General features: G+C 48.6%; 1 protein-coding gene across 2 annotated transcripts in view; it reads right to left on the minus strand.

The window, feature by feature from the left end:
- col9a2 (procollagen, type IX, alpha 2) overlaps nucleotides 1-19793 on the minus strand; it is a 202525-nt gene that overhangs the window by 163234 nt on the left and 19498 nt on the right. For both annotated transcript variants that reach the window (XM_038801996.1, XM_038801988.1), the window contains one exon: nucleotides 17860-17913. In XM_038801996.1, coding sequence (XP_038657924.1) covers nucleotides 17860-17913 — 54 coding nt within the window. The remainder of the gene's footprint in view (nucleotides 1-17859; nucleotides 17914-19793) is intronic.

Below are 19793 nucleotides of genomic sequence, written 5' to 3' on the forward strand. Positions count from 1 at the left end.
ATGCTAAATTACCCCTTTGTGTCCAGAGATGTACAGGTTAGGTTACAGGGATAGGGTGGGGGAATGGGCCGAGGGTGGGTGCTCTTTCGGGGGATCGGTGCAGACTCGATCGGCCAAATGGCCTCCATCCCCACTGTAGGAGTTCTTTTGTTCTATGGGGAGGGATCTGATAGGAAGGCCTGGGACATGGGGAGGGATCTGACAGGGAGAATGGGACACTGGGAGGGGTCTGACAGTGAGACCTGGGACATGGGGAGGGGTCTGATAGTGAGACCAGGGACATGGGGAGGGGATCTCACAGTGAGACCCGGGACATGGGGAGGGGTCTCACAGTGAGACCTCGGACATGGGGAGAGGTCTCACAGTGAGACCTGGGACATGGGGAGGGGTCTCACAGTGAGACCTGGGACATGGGGAGAGGGTCTCACAGGGAGACCTGGGACATGGGGAGGGTCTCACAATGAGACCTGGGACATGGGGAGGGGTCTCAGTAAGACCTGGGATATGGTGAGGGGACTCCCAGTGAGACCTGAGACATGGGGAGAGGTCTCACAGGGAGACCTGGGACATGGGGAGGGGTTTCACAGGGAGACCTGGGACATGGGACAGGGCAGCAGGGTAGCATGGTGGTTAGCATAAATGCTGCACAGCTCCAGGGTCCCAGGTTCGATTCCCGGCTGGGTCACTGTCTGTGTGGAGTCTGCACGTCCTCCCCCTGTATGCGTGGGTTTCCTCCGGGTGCTCCGGTTTCCTCCCACAGTCCAAAGATGTGCGGGTTAGGTGGATTGGCCATGCTAAATTGCCCGTAGTGTCCTAATAAAAGTAAGGTTAAGGGGGGGGTTGTTGGGTTACTGGTATAGGGTGGATACGTGGGTTTGAGTAGGGTGATCATGGCTCGGCACAACATCGAGGGCCGAAGGGCCTGTTCTGTGCTGTACTGTTCTATGTTCTATGGGGAGGGGTCTCACAGTGAGACCTGGGACATGGGGAGGGGTCGCAGTAAGACCTGGGATATGGTGAGGGGACTCCCAGTGAGACCTGAGACATGGGGAGGGGTCTGACAGTGAGACCTGGGACATGGGGAGGGGGGTCTGACAGTGAGACTTGAGACATGTGGAGGGGTCTCATAGTGAGACCTGGGACATGGGGAGGGGTCTCAGTGAGACCTGGGACATGGGGAGGGGTCTGACAGTGAGACCTAAGACATGGGAAGGGGTCTCACAGGGAGACCTGGGACATGGGGAGGGGTCTGGCAGTGAGACCTGGGACATGTGGAGGGGTCTCAGTGCACCCTGGGACATAGGGAGGGGTCTCACAGTGAGACCTGAGACATGTGGAGGGGTCTGACAGTGAGACCTGGGACATGGGGAGGGGGTCTCACAGGGAGATCTGGGACATGGGGAGGGGTTTCACAGGGAGACCTGGGACGTGGGGAGGGGTCTGACAGTGAGACCTGGGACATGGGGAGGGGTCTCACAGTGAGACCTGAGACATGGGGAGGGATCTGACAGGGAGACCTGGAACATGGGGAGGGGTCTCACAGTGAGTGCTGGGACATGGGGAGGGTCTCACAGTGAGATCTGGGTCATGGGGAGGGGTCTCACAGTGAGACCTGAGACATGGAGAGGTGTCTCACAGTGACAGCTGGGTGATGGGGAGGGGTCTCACAGTAAGACAAGGGACATGGGGAGGGGTCTCACTGTGAGACCTGAGACATGGGGAGGGGTCTGACAGTGAGACCCGGGACATGGGGAGGGATCGGACAGGGAGACCTGGGACATGGGGAGGGGTCCCACAGTGAGACCTGGGACATGGGGAGGGGTCTCACAGTGAGTGCTGGGACATGGGGAGGGTCTCACAGTGAGAGCTGGGTCATGGGGAGGGGTCTGACAGTGAGACCTGGGACATGGGGAGGGGTCTGACAGTGAGTGCTGGGACATGGGGAGGGTCTCACAGTGAGAGCTGGGTCATGGGGAGGGGTCTGACAGTGAGACCTGGGACATGGGGAAGGGTCTCAGAGTGAGACCTGGGGCATAGGGAGGGGTCTGACAGTGAGACATGGAGAGGAGTCTGACAGTGAGACCTGGGACATGGGGAGGGGTCTCACAGTGAGACCTGGGACACGGGGAGGTGTCTCAGAGCGAGATCTGGGACATGGGGAGGGGTGTGACAGTGAGATCTGGGACACGGGGAGGGGTCTGACAGTGAGATCTGGGACATGGGGAGGGGTCTGACAGTGAGACCTAAGACATGGGAAGGGGTCTCACAGGGAGACCTGGGACATGGGGAGGGGTCTGGCAGTGAGACCTGGGACATGTGGAGGGGTCTCAGTGCACCCTGGGACATAGGGAGGGGTCTCACAGTGAGACCTGAGACATGTGGAGGGGTCTGACAGTGAGACCTGGGACATGGGGAGGGGGTCTCACAGGGAGATCTGGGACATGGGGAGGGGTTTCACAGGGAGACCTGGGACGTGGGGAGGGGTCTGACAGTGAGACCTGGGACATGGGGAGGGGTCTCACAGTGAGACCTGAGACATGGGGAGGGATCTGACAGGGAGACCTGGAACATGGGGAGGGGTCTCACAGTGAGTGCTGGGACATGGGGAGGGTCTCACAGTGAGATCTGGGTCATGGGGAGGGGTCTCACAGTGAGACCTGAGACATGGAGAGGTGTCTCACAGTGACAGCTGGGTGATGGGGAGGGGTCTCACAGTAAGACAAGGGACATGGGGAGGGGTCTCACTGTGAGACCTGAGACATGGGGAGGGGTCTGACAGTGAGACCTGGGACATGGGGCGGGATCGGACAGGGAGACCTGGGACATGGGGAGGGGTCCCACAGTGAGACCTGGGACATGGGGAGGGGTCTCACAGTGAGTGCTGGGACATGGGGAGGGTCTCACAGTGAGAGCTGGGTCATGGGGAGGGGTCTGACAGTGAGACCTGGGACATGGGGAGGGGTCTGACAGTGAGTGCTGGGACATGGGGAGGGTCTCACAGTGAGAGCTGGGTCATGGGGAGGGGTCTGACAGTGAGACCTGGGACATGGGGAAGGGTCTCAGAGTGAGACCTGGGGCATAGGGAGGGGTCTGACAGTGAGACATGGAGAGGAGTCTGACAGTGAGACCTGGGACATGGGGAGGGGTCTCACAGTGAGACCTGGGACACGGGGAGGTGTCTCAGAGCGAGATCTGGGACATGGGGAGGGGTGTGACAGTGAGATCTGGGACACGGGGAGGGGTCTGACAGTGAGATCTGGAACATGGGGAGGGTCTGACAGTGAGACCTGGGACTTGGGGAGGGATCGGACAAGGAGACTTGGGACATGGGGAGGGGTCTGACAGTGAGACCTGGGATATGGGGGGAGGGGGTCTCACACTGAGAACTATTGACCTTTTAATAGTTGATTAAATGATTGAGGCAGGAGATAGGGGAGCAGAAATATAGACAGATCTTGGAAAGATGTATAAATAACAGGGTTGATGTGGTTCGTGATTTTACCTTTCCCCATATTGACTGGGACACACTTACTGCTGGAGGCGTGGATGGAGCAGAATTTGTATAGAGCATCACGGATGGTTTCTTGAAACAATATGTAAATAGCCCAACTCGGGAAGAGGCCATATTAGACCTGGTGCTGGGGAATGAGCCCGGCCAGGTGATCGAAGTTTCAGTAGGAGATCATTTCGGTAACAGTGATCATTCTGTAAATTTTAATCTATTTATGGATAAGGACAAGAGTGGTCCTCAGGTGAAGATGTTTGACCTTGGAGGCTAATTACAATAGCATTAGGCAGGATCTGGAGAATGTTGACAGGGCGAGGCTGTGTGAGAGAAAATCAACATCCAGCATGTGGGAGGCTTTCAAATGTCAGCTGATTAGAATTCAGGACCGGCATGTATCTGTGAGGATGAAAGATGAGGCTGGCAAGTATAGGGAACCCTGGATAATGAGGGATATTATGAACCTTGTCAAAAAGGAAAATGAATCATTCGTAAGGTCTAATCGGCTTAGGACAGATGAAGCCCTTGAAGAATATAAAGAAAGTAGGAAGGAACTTAATGTAGGAGTTAGGAAGGCTAAAAGGGGTCATGAAATGTTGTTGGCAAACAGGATTAAGGAAAATCCTAAGGCGTTTTATACATATGTAAAGAGCAAGAGGGTAGCCAGAGAAAGGGTTGGTCTGTTCAAGAATATTGGAGGGAATCTATGTATGGAACCAAAGGAAATGGGGGAGATACTAAATTAATACTTTGCCTCAGTATTCACCAAAGAGAAGGACTTGGTAGATGAAGAGAATAGGGTAGAGTGTGTAGATATTCTGAGTCATGTTGATATTAATAAAGAGGTGTTGGGCATCTTAAAAAGCATTAAAGTAGATAAGTCCCCAGGGCCTGATGGGATCTACCCCAGAATACTGAGGGACGCAAGGGAGGAAATTGCTGGGGCCTGGACAGTAATCTTTGTATCCTCATTGGCTACAGGTGAAGTTCCAGAGGATTGGAGTAACCAATGTTGTTCCATTGTTTAGGAAGAGCAGCAGGGATAACAAAGAAAATTAAAAGCCAGTGAGCCTTATGTCAGTGGGAGGGAAATTATTGGAAAAGATTCTTAGACACAGGATTTACTCACATTAGGAAACAAATGGACTTATTAGTGATGGACAGCATTGCTTTGTGAAGGGGAGGTCGTGCCTCACTAATTTGATCGAGTTTTTCGAGGAAGTGACAAAGATGATAGATGAGGGAAAGGCAGTGGATATTGTATAAATGGATTTCAGTAAAGCCTTTGACAAGGTACCTCATGGTAGACTGGTGCAAAAGGTGAAGTCACATGGGATCGTAGGAGAGTTGGCAAGTTGGATACAGAACTGGCTTGGGGACAGAAGACAGAGGGTAGGAGTAGAAGGGTATTTTTCTGAATGGAAGGCTGTGACTTGCGGCGTTCCACAGGGATCAGTTCTGGGGCCTTTGTTGTGCGTGATGCGATTTGGAAGAAAATTTGGAAGCAAATGATTTGGAAGAAAATATAGCTGGTCTGATTAGTAAGTTCGCAGACGACACAAAAATTGGTGGCGTTGCGGATAGTGAAGAGGATTGTCAGAGGATACAACAAGATATAAACTGGTTAGAGTCTTAGGCAGAAAAGTGGCTGACGGAGTTTTATCCAGACAAGTGTGAGGTAATACACTTTGGAAGGTCCAATGCATGTAGGAATTACACTGTAAATGGTAGAACTCTTGCAAGTATTGACAGGCAGAGAGATCTGGGCATGCATGTCCACCGATCACTGAAAGTGGCAACGCATGTGGATAAGGTGGTCAAGAAGGCATACGGCATGCTGGCCTTCATTGGTCAGGGCATTGAATATAAAAATTGGCAAGTCATGTTGCAGCTATACAGGACCTTAGTTAGGCCACATTTGGAATATTGTGTACAATTCTGGTCACCACACTACCAGAAGGATGTGGATGCTTTGGAAAGGGTATAGAAGCGGTTTACTAGGATGTTGCCTGGTATGGAGGGCATTAGCTATGAGGAGAAGTTAGATACATTTGGTCTGTTCTCATTGGAACGACGGAGGTTAAGAGGCGTCCTGATAGAGTTCTACAAGATTACGAGTGGCATGACAGAGTGGATAGTAAGATTCTCTTTCCTAGGGTAGGAGAGTTAAGTACTATGGGAAAAAGGTTTAAAGTGCGTGGGGAAAAGTTTATAACAGGTGTGCGAGGCACGTTTTTTTACACAGAGTGGTAAATGTATGGAACGCGCTGCCTGGGGAGGTGGTGGGAGCAGGTACGATAGCGACATTTAAGCGACATCTAAACAAATATATGAATAGGGTGGGAATGGAAGGATACAGATTCCGTAAGTGCATACGGTTTTAGTTTAAGCAGGTACCATAGTTGCCGTAGGTTTTGAGAGCCGAAGGGCCTGATCCTGTGCTGTATTGTTCTTTGTTCAATTAGTGACCATTCTCCAGACCCATCTCAGATTCAGATCTGAGCTAAAGTTAAGTGTTGGTTTTGATATTTCTACCCAGGTGACACTCGAGCACATGGCATCACCTGAGCTAAAAGTGAGAGGCTACACCAGGAGGTGCCACAGAACCTGAGTTTGGGGAGCCTGTAGATTGACAGGGCATGGGGATACTGAGAGAGCCTGGGAATGAACTAATTGATGGGGCAATTAGTTGTGCTTTGAGGGAGGATGTAAGAGGTGAAGAAGGGGGGGGGGGGGGGGGGGGTGCGATAGATTGTTTGGAAGAATTGAGGAAAATAGCTAATAGCAGTCAAAAGTGGTGAATGTGGGTGTGGAGAAAAGAGCTGCTCCGTAACTTAGGGCCCGATGGATGAGATGTAAGACTTTCATAGATCAGGCAGACATTCATTGAAACATTATCAGCAAGAAGCATGCTTGTCCCTGCATCATCCCTCAATCCAATGAATGCAATCCAACCATTACACAGTTAAAGTAGAAGTTAATGCTCCAAAATGTGAGGAAAGATTCAGCATTAGCTCCTGCTGGAGCTGCTTATCCGTTTGTTATTAATTAGTCAGTTAGAGAAAAGTGTCAAATTACACCCTGTAATAATCATGGGCTCACAGCTGTGATGCACAGGGGGTGGGGGGGAGTGGGGGGATGAAGCAAAACAGTAAAACTGTCAGATTAATTTGTCGCAGAAATTCATCCCTTTCCAAGGACTATTTTCGCTAATTGGTGCTTTCATCTCTTGCTCCATAAGCAGCAATTTTATATGACCGATAAAGACCAAATTTAAATATAATTACTGTCTCTCTGAAGGTTGTTTTGGTGAGAAGTGAATGTTGCTGGATATAATATTGATTTGTATACCTATAAAATATATAATATATCTCCAGGAATACCAGAGCCAGAATGTCTGCAGTCTGCTCGCTGACCTCTCTATGAACTCACCCAGTGTGTACTGAATAACAGACTTTCCAGTCACCGAGTGATAGAGTTATATTTTAGCAGGAGAGACGCACAGCACGGGGCAGTGGCCCTTTTGAAGAAGCACATTATGCACGGAGCACTGAGTTATAATTGGGGCATTTTAAAGATTGGGACTGTTTTGTTCGAGAATATCCTAAGAGGATTCCCGCGTGTGACAATCTCCCTGGACGACATCCTGGTAACCTGAGCACGGAAAGCGAGCATCTGAGCAACCTGGACAAACTCCTCCACCAGTCTTCGGAGTCAGGCATCCGCCTCAAGAGGGGGAAGTGTGTGTTCCAAACCAAACCAAGGAGGTCACCTACTTGGAGTATCGGGTAGACCGGAATGGACTTAACCCGGTGGAGGTGAAGGCACGAGCTATTCGACAAGCCTCCGTTCCAAAAAATGTGACCAAGTTGCGGTCATTTCTCAGTCTCACAAACTATCAGGAGAAATTCATTCCTGGCCTAGTCACCATACTCGCCCTTCTGCACGCCTTGCTGAAAAAGCACCATGAATGGATGCGGAGGATGCCTCAGGAGGAAGCTTTTGCCCGACTAAACAAACAGCTAACATCGTCCAGTTTGCTGATGCATTATGACCTCACCTAGCCCCTTTTTGTAATATGTGATGCCTCACCGTAAGACATGGTGGTGATGTCCCACCATATGGCTGATGAAGAGAGCAACCAATCGCATTCGAGTCCAGGATATTGGTCGCAGCGGAACGGAATTATATTCAGATCGGAAAAGAGGGTTTGGCCATTGTGTTCATCATAGAATCAGAGAATTTACAGTGCAGAAGGAGGCCATTCAGCCCATCGAGTCTGCACCAGCCCTTGGAAAGAGCACCCTACTTAAACCCATGCCTCCAGCCTATCTCAATAACCCCACCTAACCTTTTTGGACACTTAAGGGCAATTTATCATGACTAAGACACCTAACCTGCACATCTTTGGACTGTGGGAGGAAACCGGAGCACCCGGAGGAAACCCACACAGATATGGGGAGAACATGCAGACTCCACACAGACAGTGACCCAAGTCGGGAATCGAACCTGGGACCCTGGAGCTCTGAAGCAACCGTGCTAACCACTGTGCTACTGTGTTGCCTACAAATGGTGTTCATAGTGGAAAAGTTTCACCAGTACGTATGCGGGCGTCGGTTCACCATCGCAAAGGAACACAAGTCATTTCTGGGATTGTCTATCTAAAGAGGTTAAGGCAATCCCACTGATAGCATCTGCCAGGATTCAAAAATGGGCCCTGTTCCAGTGGTATGGGAATACGCTTTCAAGCATCGCCCAGGTATGCGTTGAGCAGACTCCTGCTGCTGACTCGGCTCCCGTCTCCACCAACAGCCAATGAAGTAATAATAATAATCGCACAATGTCACTAGTAGGCTTCAATGAAGTTACTGTGAAAAGCCCCGAGTCGCCACACTCCGGCACCTGTTTGGAGAGGCCGGTACAGGAATTGAACCCGTGCTGCTGGCATTGTTCTGAATTGCAAGCCAGCTATTTAGCCCAACGTGCTATACCAGCCCCAGTCATCTTCATGCTGAATTTTACGGATACCTTGCTGGTCACCACTGTACAGACACGTGATTGGACGCAGAACAACCCTGTATTGGCGAAAGTCAGCCACATTGTCTTGTACAGGGGCCAGCACTGGAGGTTACCAGGTGAACTGAAGATCTGAAGAACTGAAGGTGAACAAGCTGTTGGAGCTCAGCATAGAGGGGGGCTGCGTCGTGGTTCCACACCAGGGTAGAGGCCCCATACTACGGGATCTGCACAATGGTCACCCGGGGGTATTCAAAGATGAAGATACTGGCCCGTAGCAATGTGTGTTGGCCAGGCATGTAAGACTGGCCCAACAGTGTGCCACCTGCAAGAGCAGCAGAAATTGCTGCCTGCAATAGCGCTATATGCGTGGGAATGGCCGGGCCGGCTATGGGTGCGTTTACATGCTGATTTCTCCAGGTCTTTCCAGGAATCTATGTTTCTGCTCATAGTGGATGCCCATTCCAAATGGCTGGAAGTTCACCAAATGTCATCCACAACATGGAGGGCGACAGTCAAGAGGTTCCGGCTCTCCTTTAGTATTCATGGCATTCGGAGTTGCTGATCATGGATAATGGAACCCCCTTTGCCAGCGAAGTGTTCAGACAGTTCATGAAAGCCAACGGAGTGAGACATACCTGCACAGCCCCGCACCACCCGCCATTGACTGGGCTGGCTGAGCGGGCGGTGCAAACCTTCAAAAAGGGTCTGACGAAGCAGATCATGGGATCCATGGCAACACGACTGGCTCGGTTTTTATTTTGTTATCGTATCACGCCACATACCACGACCGGGGGAACTTTTAATGGGCCAACAACTCAGGACTCGCCTCAGCCTTGCGTTCCCCGATATTGGCTGGAAGGAGCAGTTGATGGGAGTGCAGGACAGACATGTGCCGGTAAAAAGGAAGGACAGGAAAGGCAGAATCCGGGATCCATGGATGACCAGGGAAATTCAGAATCTTCTCAAAAAGAAAAAAACTGCATATGAGAGGTACAGGCAACTAAAACAGATGAAGCAGTTGAGGAATACAAGGAAAGTAGAAAAGAGCTCAAGCAGGGAGTGAGGGGGGCAAAAAGGGTCATGAAATGTCGTTGACAAACAGGATTAAGGAGAATCCCAAAGCATTTGATATGTATATTAGGAACAAGAAGGTAGCTAGAGAAAGAGTTGGTGCACTCAACGACAAAGGAGGGAAATTATGTGTGGAACCAGAGGAAGTAGATAAGGTCCTTAATGAGTATTTTGCATCAGTATTCACAAAGGAGAAGGACACGTTGATTGGTGGCGTCTCAGAGGGATGTGTAAATACTTTAAAACAGGTCATTATTACGAGGGAGGTAGTGTTAGGCATGTTAAAAGCATTAAGGTAGACAAATCCCCAGGGTCAGATGGCTTCTATCCCAGATTACTGAGGGAGACAGGAGATTAAATCGCTGGGCCTCAAACAGAAATCTTTGTGTCCTCATTGGCCACAGGTGAGATCCCAGAGGATTGGAGGATAGCCAATGTTGTACCATTATTTAAGAAGGGCTGCAAGGATAATCCAGGTAATTATAGGCCAGTGAGCTTGACGTCAGTGAGAGTGAAATTGTTCGAAAAGATTCTCCGAGATATGATCTATGCACACTTGTAAGTGAATGGTCTTATTAGCGACAGACAGCATGGTTTTGTAAGAGGGAGGTCATATCTCACTAAATTAATTTAATTTTTTGAGGTGGTGACAAAAATGATTGATGAGGGAAGGGCTGTGGATGTTGTCTACATGGACTTTAGTAAAGCATTTGATAAGGTCACTCATGGCAGGCTGGTGCAAAAGATTAAATCACATGGGGTCAGGATGGATGGATTCAGAACTGGCTTGGCCATAGATGACAGAGGGTAGCAGTGGAAGGGTGTCTTTCCGAATGGAAGTCTGTAACTAGTGGTGTTCCGCAGGGATCAGTACTGGAACCTCTGCTCTTTGTAATACATATAATTGACTTGGAAGAAAACGTAGCGGTTTAGCAAGTTTGCAGATGATACTAAGATTGCAGGAGTTGCGGATAGTGATGAAGATTGTTAGAGAATATAACAGTATGTAGATAGGCTGCAAAATTGGGCAGAGAAATGGCAGATGGAATTTAAGCAGCACGGTAGCATTGTGGATAGCACAATTGCTTCACAGCTCCAGGGTCCCAGGTTCGATTCCTACTTGGGTCACTGTCTGTGCGGAGTCTGCACATCCTCCCCGTGTGTGCGTGGGTTTCCTCCGGGTGCTCCGGTTTCCTCCCACAGTCCAAAGATGTGCAGGTTAGGTGGATTGGCCATGATAAATTTCCCTTAGTGTACAAAATTGCCCTCAGTGTTGGGTGGGGTTACTAGGTTATGGTTATGGGGATAGAGTGGAGGTGTTGACCTTGGGTAGGGTGCTCTTTCCAAGAGCCGGCGCAGACTTGATGGGCCGAATGGCCTCCTTCTGCACTGTAAATTCTATGAAACCCGGACAAATGTGAGGCGATGCATTTTAGTAGATCCAATTCAGGTGCTATAAAATAAATGGCAGAACCATCAGGAGCGCATTTTGCCCAGTTCCAACTGTGTTACCTGAGTATTGGAGGGTATTAGCTATGAGGGGATTGAATAAACTGGGATTGTTCTCCCTAGAGAGACGGAGGCTGAGGGGCAACCTGATAGAAGTTTATAAAATTATTAAGGGTATAGATAGGGTGAACAGTTGGAGGCTTTTCCCAGAACGGAAATGAAAGTTACAAGGGGGCATAAGTTCAAGGTGAAGGGGGTAAGGTTCAATGGAGATGTCCAAGGTAGGTTTTTTTACATGGAGGGTGGTGGTGGCCTGGAATTAATTGCCAAGTGAGGTGGTTGAGGCAGATACGTTAGCGACCTTTAAAACTTATCTGGATAGACACATGAACAGACGGGATTTAGAAGGATACAGGCAGTTGGTCTAGATAGGACACGTGATCGGTGCAGGCTTGGAGGGCCGAAGGGCCTGTTCCTATGCTGTATTGTTCTTTGTGCTTTGTTCTTGAAAGTATGCCGGAGCCAGGAACAGCAAAGATCTGGCCCAGACAGACAAACGGGAACCGGACTGTTCCAGCCAGGAGACAAAGTTCACATCCGGAACTTCAGGGAGGGTGCAAAATGGATTCCTGGGATGGTGGTGTGACAGACAGGGCCAGTCTCGCACCAAGTACAGACGCAGGAGCGTACAACACCTGGACCACCTCCATGGCAGGTGTCCAGCATTGTGCGGCTCCCCTTTGGAAGGACCAGGTTCCAATCGCTTCACTTCAACCCATGGGCATTCTGGGGCATTGCCCTCTGAGTGTCCGATACCAAGATGCGGGAGATCATCGACTCCAACTGGGACATGAAGATCCAGGCATCAGAAGCTTCTGTCGGCAGAGGATCAACCGCCAGTGGTAGTGCCACCCCCAGGCGGTCATCCAGAAAATGGCGTTCTCCGACACGCTACACGCAGTCACTGGAAACCCAGCTGCGGACAAAGAAGAGCAGGCACCCTCCTGCCCCAATTTTTGCAGAAGGCCCTACGGACATTGGTGGGGAGGGATGTTATAACCCCCATGAGACCCATGCGGAAGAATCGATTAATCTCCCCGTGGACCTCATGGAGTATGAGTTCCCCTGCTGAGTGGCGACCCATCAACGGGATATTGGACAGGGACATAAAAGCCAGCCCAGGTAGGAGCCTTGCTGTTGAGTCCAGTCCTGGCTGGAACCTGAATTGTGCTTTACACAGTTTGCATTGGCAATAAACCGTTTCATTGAACTCTCCTCTGTGACCACTGAAGAAATGAATGAAAGTCGCCATAGTCCCAGAGGACTATAGGTTGCTTTCCCGTTTAGAGGGAGCTGACTGGTGGTGATTTAATCTGAGGGTCACCATACCCGAGTCAAGGGGCAAGGTCGAGAAGACAGGGCCTTCATGGATAACCTCAACTGGTATGGGAATTGAACCCGCACTGTTGGCCTCGCTCCACATCCTCCATTCAGCCATTTAAGCTTACTGCTATTGGTCAAGCGATAAACAAACTGGGGAGAACTTCCCACTCCCTGTTTTTCTTAAACCAAATATGTCCCCCTGAGAGGGCAGACAATCTTTCAGTTTCACATTTCATCCCAAAAAATGGCATCTCCAACTGTGCAGCACTCCCTCAGTACTGCACTGAAATGTCAGTCTTCGTGTTCATGTCTCACGAGGGGGATTTGAATCCAGAATCTTTTGATGCTGTGGTGAGAGTGCTCCCTACTGAGACACAGCAGAGAGCGAATGTGATGCATGTAGTAGATGGGGGGGGGGGGGGGGGGGGGGGGGGAAACCAAAGGGGATATTGCAAAACAAGCATTTGGAAAAATCTGGCGTTTCTGTGGAGTTAGATTTTTTACTGTTTAGTTTATTAATTAAGGATTAATAAACCATTTCCTGATGTTTGAGTGGATTACTGAGCAGCGGCACTGGCTGACAGGTTTGTGTTTCACTGTACGAGATCAGTCAGTCCCTCGCCTTCCCCAGCAGCCCCCCCCCCCCCCCCCCCCCCCACCTTCCCTCACCCACCCCTCCCCCCACTCCAGCCCTGCCTTCAATACTCAGGTAACACAGTTGGAACTGGGCAAAATGTGCTCCCCATTCACAGATGCTGAGCTTGGAATGCTGTGGGATGAATGAGCCCTTTCAGAGTGTGTCAGGGGAGGTACCTCACAGTGCAAAGTTGCTTTATAAACTATAGGGTTAGTGTGATGGTTAAACACAAACATCAGCTCTGCCTCAGTGCCTGCAGAGGAAGACGGCACATTCCATACTCAACACAGACTCTCTGTGACGTCTCTGCTCAATATTGACTGGCACCTAACTGAGCAGCCTTTAATTTGGGCAGGAATTTAGGATCAGTGACTGGAACAGTGTACGCTGACCCTAATAATAATAAACTTTGTTATTGTCACAAGTAGGCTTACATTAAGACTGCAATGAAGTTACTGTGAAGAGCCCCTAGTCGCCATATTCCGGCACCTGTTCGGGTACACAGAGGGAGAATTCAGAATGTCCAATTCACCTAACGAGCACGTCTTTTGGGATTTGATGAAGGAAACCGGAGCACCCGGAGGAAACCCATGTAAACAAAGGGGGAATGTGCCGACTCCACACTAGCCGGGAATCGAACCTGGGACCCAGAAGCTGTGAAGCAACAGTGCTACACACCATGCTACCGTGCTGCCTGCGCATTTTGGGAGGAATTCCTGCTTTTCTTTCTAATTGTAGTTCAATTCTCAGCAATAAAGTTTTAAAGAGTTGCTTCATTTTTCTCAAGCCTCTGATGATGATTCACTGGATTAGGGAGATGAGGGAGGATACTCTGCTCACTGAAGTTAGGATTTTTGTTGCTGGGGGAGTGAACATATCTCTACCTAAAATTCAGCATTCCCAGAATTCATCAGTTATTAGGTGCAGAGTAACATTCTCTCCAATACTGGAGTGTAACCTGCTTATTCAGACATTCAACCAACGCTGAACCATTTTTTCCTCAAGGTTTGCTCTTTATCTCTAGAGGATTGAAACACAGAAATGAGGACGTGGCACATTGTGCAGACTCCATCCACAGTGCTACATTCAGTTTTCAGGCAAAATTCACAGTGGGCATATTGACCTTGGTGGGTAGGGTTGTTAACCGTCCCAAAATGGCGTGGAGTCCGCCAATCACAGCCCACGTTTAGGTACCAGCTGACTTTCCCTTAGCCAGGAACATACCCCCACCCACAGAAAAACCTGATTCGGTGTCGGCAGAGGCCACTTGATGGAAATATTTGAATGAGCTACAGACCACATGATCAGTACTCCAAACAGTTGAGGTGATGCCACATGAAAGGACACAGATTATGAGCCAAGGTTAGGCTCGGCTAAGACTGGTTGGATGTTGGTACAGTGATTAATTAGTGTTATTAATTAGTGTCGGGTTGAGTAGATGGTGACCGGGCAGGCTGTGGTGCACTGCCAATTTCTGTCCCCTAGGGCAACTGGAAGAGGAAAGAATCATTCAAGGTCAGACGTGGAATTGAGCGGAGACAGGTTGATTCCCTTTCATTCCATGTCACACTGAATGAGTATTTACCGTCGTACCGACATGACTGGAGACCAAGTGAGCAAGCAGCATGGTGGAAAAGCTTGATGCAGCAGATCCCTGAAGCTGCTTTATATCTTTGCGGCTGCCTACTCGTTACCGTGCTGCAGGGTAGCGCACGTGGCTACCACTGTGGCTTCACAGTGCCAGGGTCCCAGGTTCAATTCCCTGCAGGGTCACTGTCTGCGGAGTCTGCACGTTCACCCCGTGTCTACGTGGGTTTCCTCCGGGTGCACCGATTTCCTCCCACAGTCCAAAGACGTGCAGGTTAGGTGGATTGGCCATGCTAAATTACCCATGGTGTCCAAAAAAAAGGTTAGGAGGTGTTATTTGGTTACGGGGATAGGGTGGAAGTGAGGGCTTAAGTGGGTTGGTACAGACGCGATGGGCTGAATGGCCTCCATCTGCACTGTATGTTCTATGTATCTACGTACCTACTCAGAAGTATTACTGTCAACTATGCACGTGGTATAGCGCAGAATGAGGCCATTCATAGAACATAGAACAGTACAGCACAGAACAGGCCCTTCGGCCCTCGATGTTGTGCCGAGCCATGATCACCCTACTCAAACCCACGTATCCACCCTATACCCGTAACCCAACAACCCCCCTCCCCACAACCTTACTTTTTAGAACACTAAGGGCAATTTAGCATGGCCAATCCACCTAACCCGCACATCTTTGGACTGTGGGAGGAAACCAGAGGAAACCCACGCAGACACGGGGAGGACGTGCAGACTCCGCACAGACAGTGACCCAGCCGGGAATCGAACCTGGGACCCTGGAGCTGTGAAGCATTTATGCTAACCACCATGCTACCGTGCTGCCCCTCAATTAGTCTGTGCCGTGAAGTCACTTCACCAGCCTCCCATGTTGGGTTCCAGCCAGAGTTGGTAACCCTAATGGTGGGGCTGGGGAGTGGGGATTGTGCTATTGGGAGGGGATACAGAGTAACACTGCAGCTTAAAAGACAGTTTGGATAACTTAGCTAGAAATTACCTTGAGTTTAGAATAATGAGGCAGGATCTGAATGAGCTCTTCAAGCTGACAAAAGGATTTTATCGGGTTGATATAGGCTAGATAGGGTTTTATGGGGTAGCAGTTACCTCACAATGTCAGGGACCTGGGTTCAATTCTGACCTCGTGTGACTGTCTGTGTGGAGTTTGCACTTTCTCCCCGTGTCTGCGTGGGTTTCCTCCTGGGACTCAGATTGCCTCCCATAGTCCAAAGATGTGCAGCGTAGGTGGATTGGTCATAATAAATTGCCCCTTAGTGTCCAAAGATATGCAGGTTAGGTGGGGTTATAGGCCCGGGTGGGCAGGGGATTGGGCCTAGGTAAAGTGCTTTTTTGGAGGGTCGGTGCAGACCTGATGGCCTTCTTCTGCACTGTAAGGGTTCCGCGATAGGTTGAAACTGGTTTCTCTGATGAAGGAATCCACAAGAAGATACAACCGTAGAATTAGAGCTAAGCCAGTGAGGAATGAAATCTCAAAGCACTTTTGCAGAAAGGAAATTTGGAATTCTCCAAAAAGGCAATAGATTCTGGGGGCTTTCAAGAAATAGATTGATACATTTTTGTTCAATAAGGGCATCAAAGCAAATGGGTCAAAAATGGGTTCGTGGAATTGAGATACAGCTCAACCGCAATCAAAGTTTGGACAGGAATATACAGTAGTATTCCCAGGGGTCAGTATTCAGACCACTGTTCCTTCCATATATATATTAATGACCTAAATGTAGATACGCAGAGCACAATCTGAAAGTTTGAGGACAATACAAATCATTGAAATAGTAAACATTGTGGAGGATAGCAGCAGATTTCAGAAGGACACATACAGACTGGTGAACTAGGCAGATGCCTGCTCGATGAAACTGAATGCAGGGAAGAGTGAAATGACACATTTTGAAAGGAAAAATGAAGAGAGACAAATGGGATGGATTCTCTGCCACCAGCAACAGGGTTCCTGATCAGGCAGAGTATCGAGTCTGGCTAAAAACCAGAATTAGCGCCCATTCCAATGCTCTGATTCACTGCCGTGGTGGCAGCGAGCTACATGCCCGTGGATTCGTGTGAGCATGGATTGGTGCAGATATTTTCAAGCATGGCCCTGACACGGTGGACCCTTTGGTGTGTCACGGGGCAAGTGTGTAATGCAGGTGCCCCTCCCCCATTCCAACAGAGGGCACCCTCTCCCCACAATGGCAATACTGCCCCCAGCATCCCTCAGTTCTCCAAAAGACCCCCAACAGAGACCCCCACCAGACCCCCACCAGATTTCCCCAAATCAGACCCCCCCCCCCACAGATATGCCCATCAGATGCCCAACAGAGATCCTCCCCCCATGAGAAGCTCCCATCGGACCCTCACCCTGCTCCCCCCCACCCCCACATCATACCTTCCCATCAGTCACTCCTGCCTGAAAGCAAAGAGAAGTCCTGGACTGGGTTGAAATATCACTGCATTTTCACTTACCCTTTCCTAACATCTGCTGCCTCAGACTGGAATATTCAAAGTAGCAGCTGCTACACGTGTCAGAAGATACCTCAAAAGCCCAGTAAACTTCAAGGAGCTTTAAATCCCTCAACAATCTTTTTAAATGCATATCTTCCATTCTTCCATTCAATTTCAGACAGTAAAACATTGCATTAGCCAGTGATTGACAGTTCTAATACTCCAGAGACAGCTGTTAAGTGGATTGTTTATCTATCTTTCCCTTCATGCATTCAATCTCCATTATCCTACTTTGATGCTAACCACAATGTTTATAAATACCCTTGCTAGATTGTCAGCCCCTCACCACATCAAAGGCAGCTAAGTGCTTCCTGCTGCGAAAAAGAGGAAGCAAAAGCACTTAGCTGCTTTTGATGTTGTGAGGACATACATCACTCACCAGACATTGTTCAACTTTATCAATATTGGATCAAATCTTAATGAGCAGGTAGTCTTCATTATGCCTCAAAAGGAAGACTAGTGTCCATCATTCAGCAATGTTTTGAATGACGGCAAAATCACCAGCTTACGACAATCCAGAACAGGACCTGTCATTTTTATAATTGCACACTCTATCCCCCATAACCACTGTTCCCCAATGTGGTATTTCAGTGTCTGTCAAAGCTCATCACTCACACCTCTCTGTTCCCCAACACCAGGCTTCACGTTTATTGTTTCACAATGTAAAACTGTAACATTATATACTCACTTCAAGACCTGGCTTTCCGAAAACCCCTGGCTCTCCTTTTGGACCTTCTAGACCCTGTGCAATGAACAAAAGAAAGTTGTGGTTAGATACATATTTTCAATCCATCAGAAAGACTTTCAGTCCAACTGGATAATTCAATATAAATATAACTTGTAAATATAACGTGTCCAGTGTCCTTTGTCCCAAGTATGATGTGTGTTGATGGGACTGAAATCTGCATGGGTTTTAGATGTGGTTTACATATCTACTTAAATCCCTGAAATGTACCTGAGTCCAAACTCAGGAAATCATTCTTCAGTCCCACTGTCTGACATTCCTATTTCTCCAATAGAACAAAAAAATGCTGGATACACTCCAGTGATCTGGCAGCATCTATTGGGAGAGAAACGTGTTAGGATACCAGGCCGGACCCCAACATTTGTTAAGATGCCGGATGAGATTTGTAAAACTGGAGGAAAGAGTGATGACTCTGACCAATAGGTATGTTTTATGTTAAAACAAACATTCATTTAAACATAGAATTAACTACATTAACATCAAAGAAATAGCTTTACAATTATGAGTTAAACAGTTCTTAAAAAAAATAAAAAGCTTAAACTTGCAATCTAAACCTGCTACTAACTCCAATTAAGCAACACAATACAGTTCAAATGCCACTTATAAATAACATTGACACAAAATGAAGATGCCAAAAAGAACCAGGCAGCATGCCTCAATGAATACTGTCCAGTAGCCTTGACGTCAATCATAATGAAGTGCTTTGAGAGGTTGGTCATGAGACACATCAACTCCATACTCCCAGAATGCCCAGATTCACTGCAGTTTGCCTACCACCACAACTGGTCTACAGCAGATGCCATCTCTCAGGCCCTACACTCATCCCTAGAGCATCTCGACAACAAGGATTCATACGTCAAAATGCCTGTTCATTGACGACAGCTCCGTCTTAAATATCATAATCCCAACCAAGCTCATATTAAAACTCCACAACCTAGGACTTGGCTCTTTATTCTACAACTAGAACCTTGACTTCCTGACCCATAGACCGCAATCAGTAAGGATCAACAACAACACCTCCTCCATGATAGTCCTCAATACCGGGGCCCCGCAAGGCTGTGTACTTAACACCCTACTATACTCCCTATATACACATGACTGTACTCAAAATTCGGCTCCAACTCCATCTACAGGTTTGCTGATGACACGGCTGTAGTTGATAGAATATCAAACAATGATGAGTCAGAGGGAGATAGAGAACCTAGTGGCATGGTATTACGACAACAATCTCTCCCTCAATATCAGCAAAACTAAAGAGCTGGTCGTGGACTTCAGGAAGCGATGTGTCATCCCACTCCTGTCTGCATCAATAGTGTCGAGGTGGAGATGGTTGACAGCTTCAAGTTCCTAGTGTACACATCACCCACAATCTGTCCTGGTCCACCAATATTGATACTACAACCAAGAAAGCACAAAAACAACGCCTATACTTCCTCAGGAAACTAAGAAAATTTGGCATGTCCACATTGACTCTTACCAATTTTTAGAGGTGGTCAATAGAAAGCATTACATCCAATTGCATCACAGCCTGATATGGCAACTGCTAGGTCCAAGGCCATAACAAACTACAGAGAGTTGTGAACACAGTCCAATCCATCACACAAACCATCCATTGACTCTGTCTACACCTCCCACTGCCTTGGGAAAGTGGTCAGCATAATCAAAGACCCCTCCCACCCAGGTTATTCTCTCTTCCAACCTCTTCCATCGGGCAGACACAAAAGTCTGAGAACACGCACTAACAGATTCAAAAACAGCTTCTTTACCGCTGTTACCAGACTCCTGAATGACCCTCTCATGGACTGAACAGATCTCTCTACGCATCTTCTCTACTGTTGCAGCACTATACTCCGTATGCTTCACCTGTGTCTATGTCT

The sequence above is a fragment of the Scyliorhinus canicula genome, chromosome 1, assembly GCF_902713615.1.
Source record: "Scyliorhinus canicula chromosome 1, sScyCan1.1, whole genome shotgun sequence".
Lineage (NCBI taxonomy): Eukaryota > Metazoa > Chordata > Chondrichthyes > Carcharhiniformes > Scyliorhinidae > Scyliorhinus > Scyliorhinus canicula.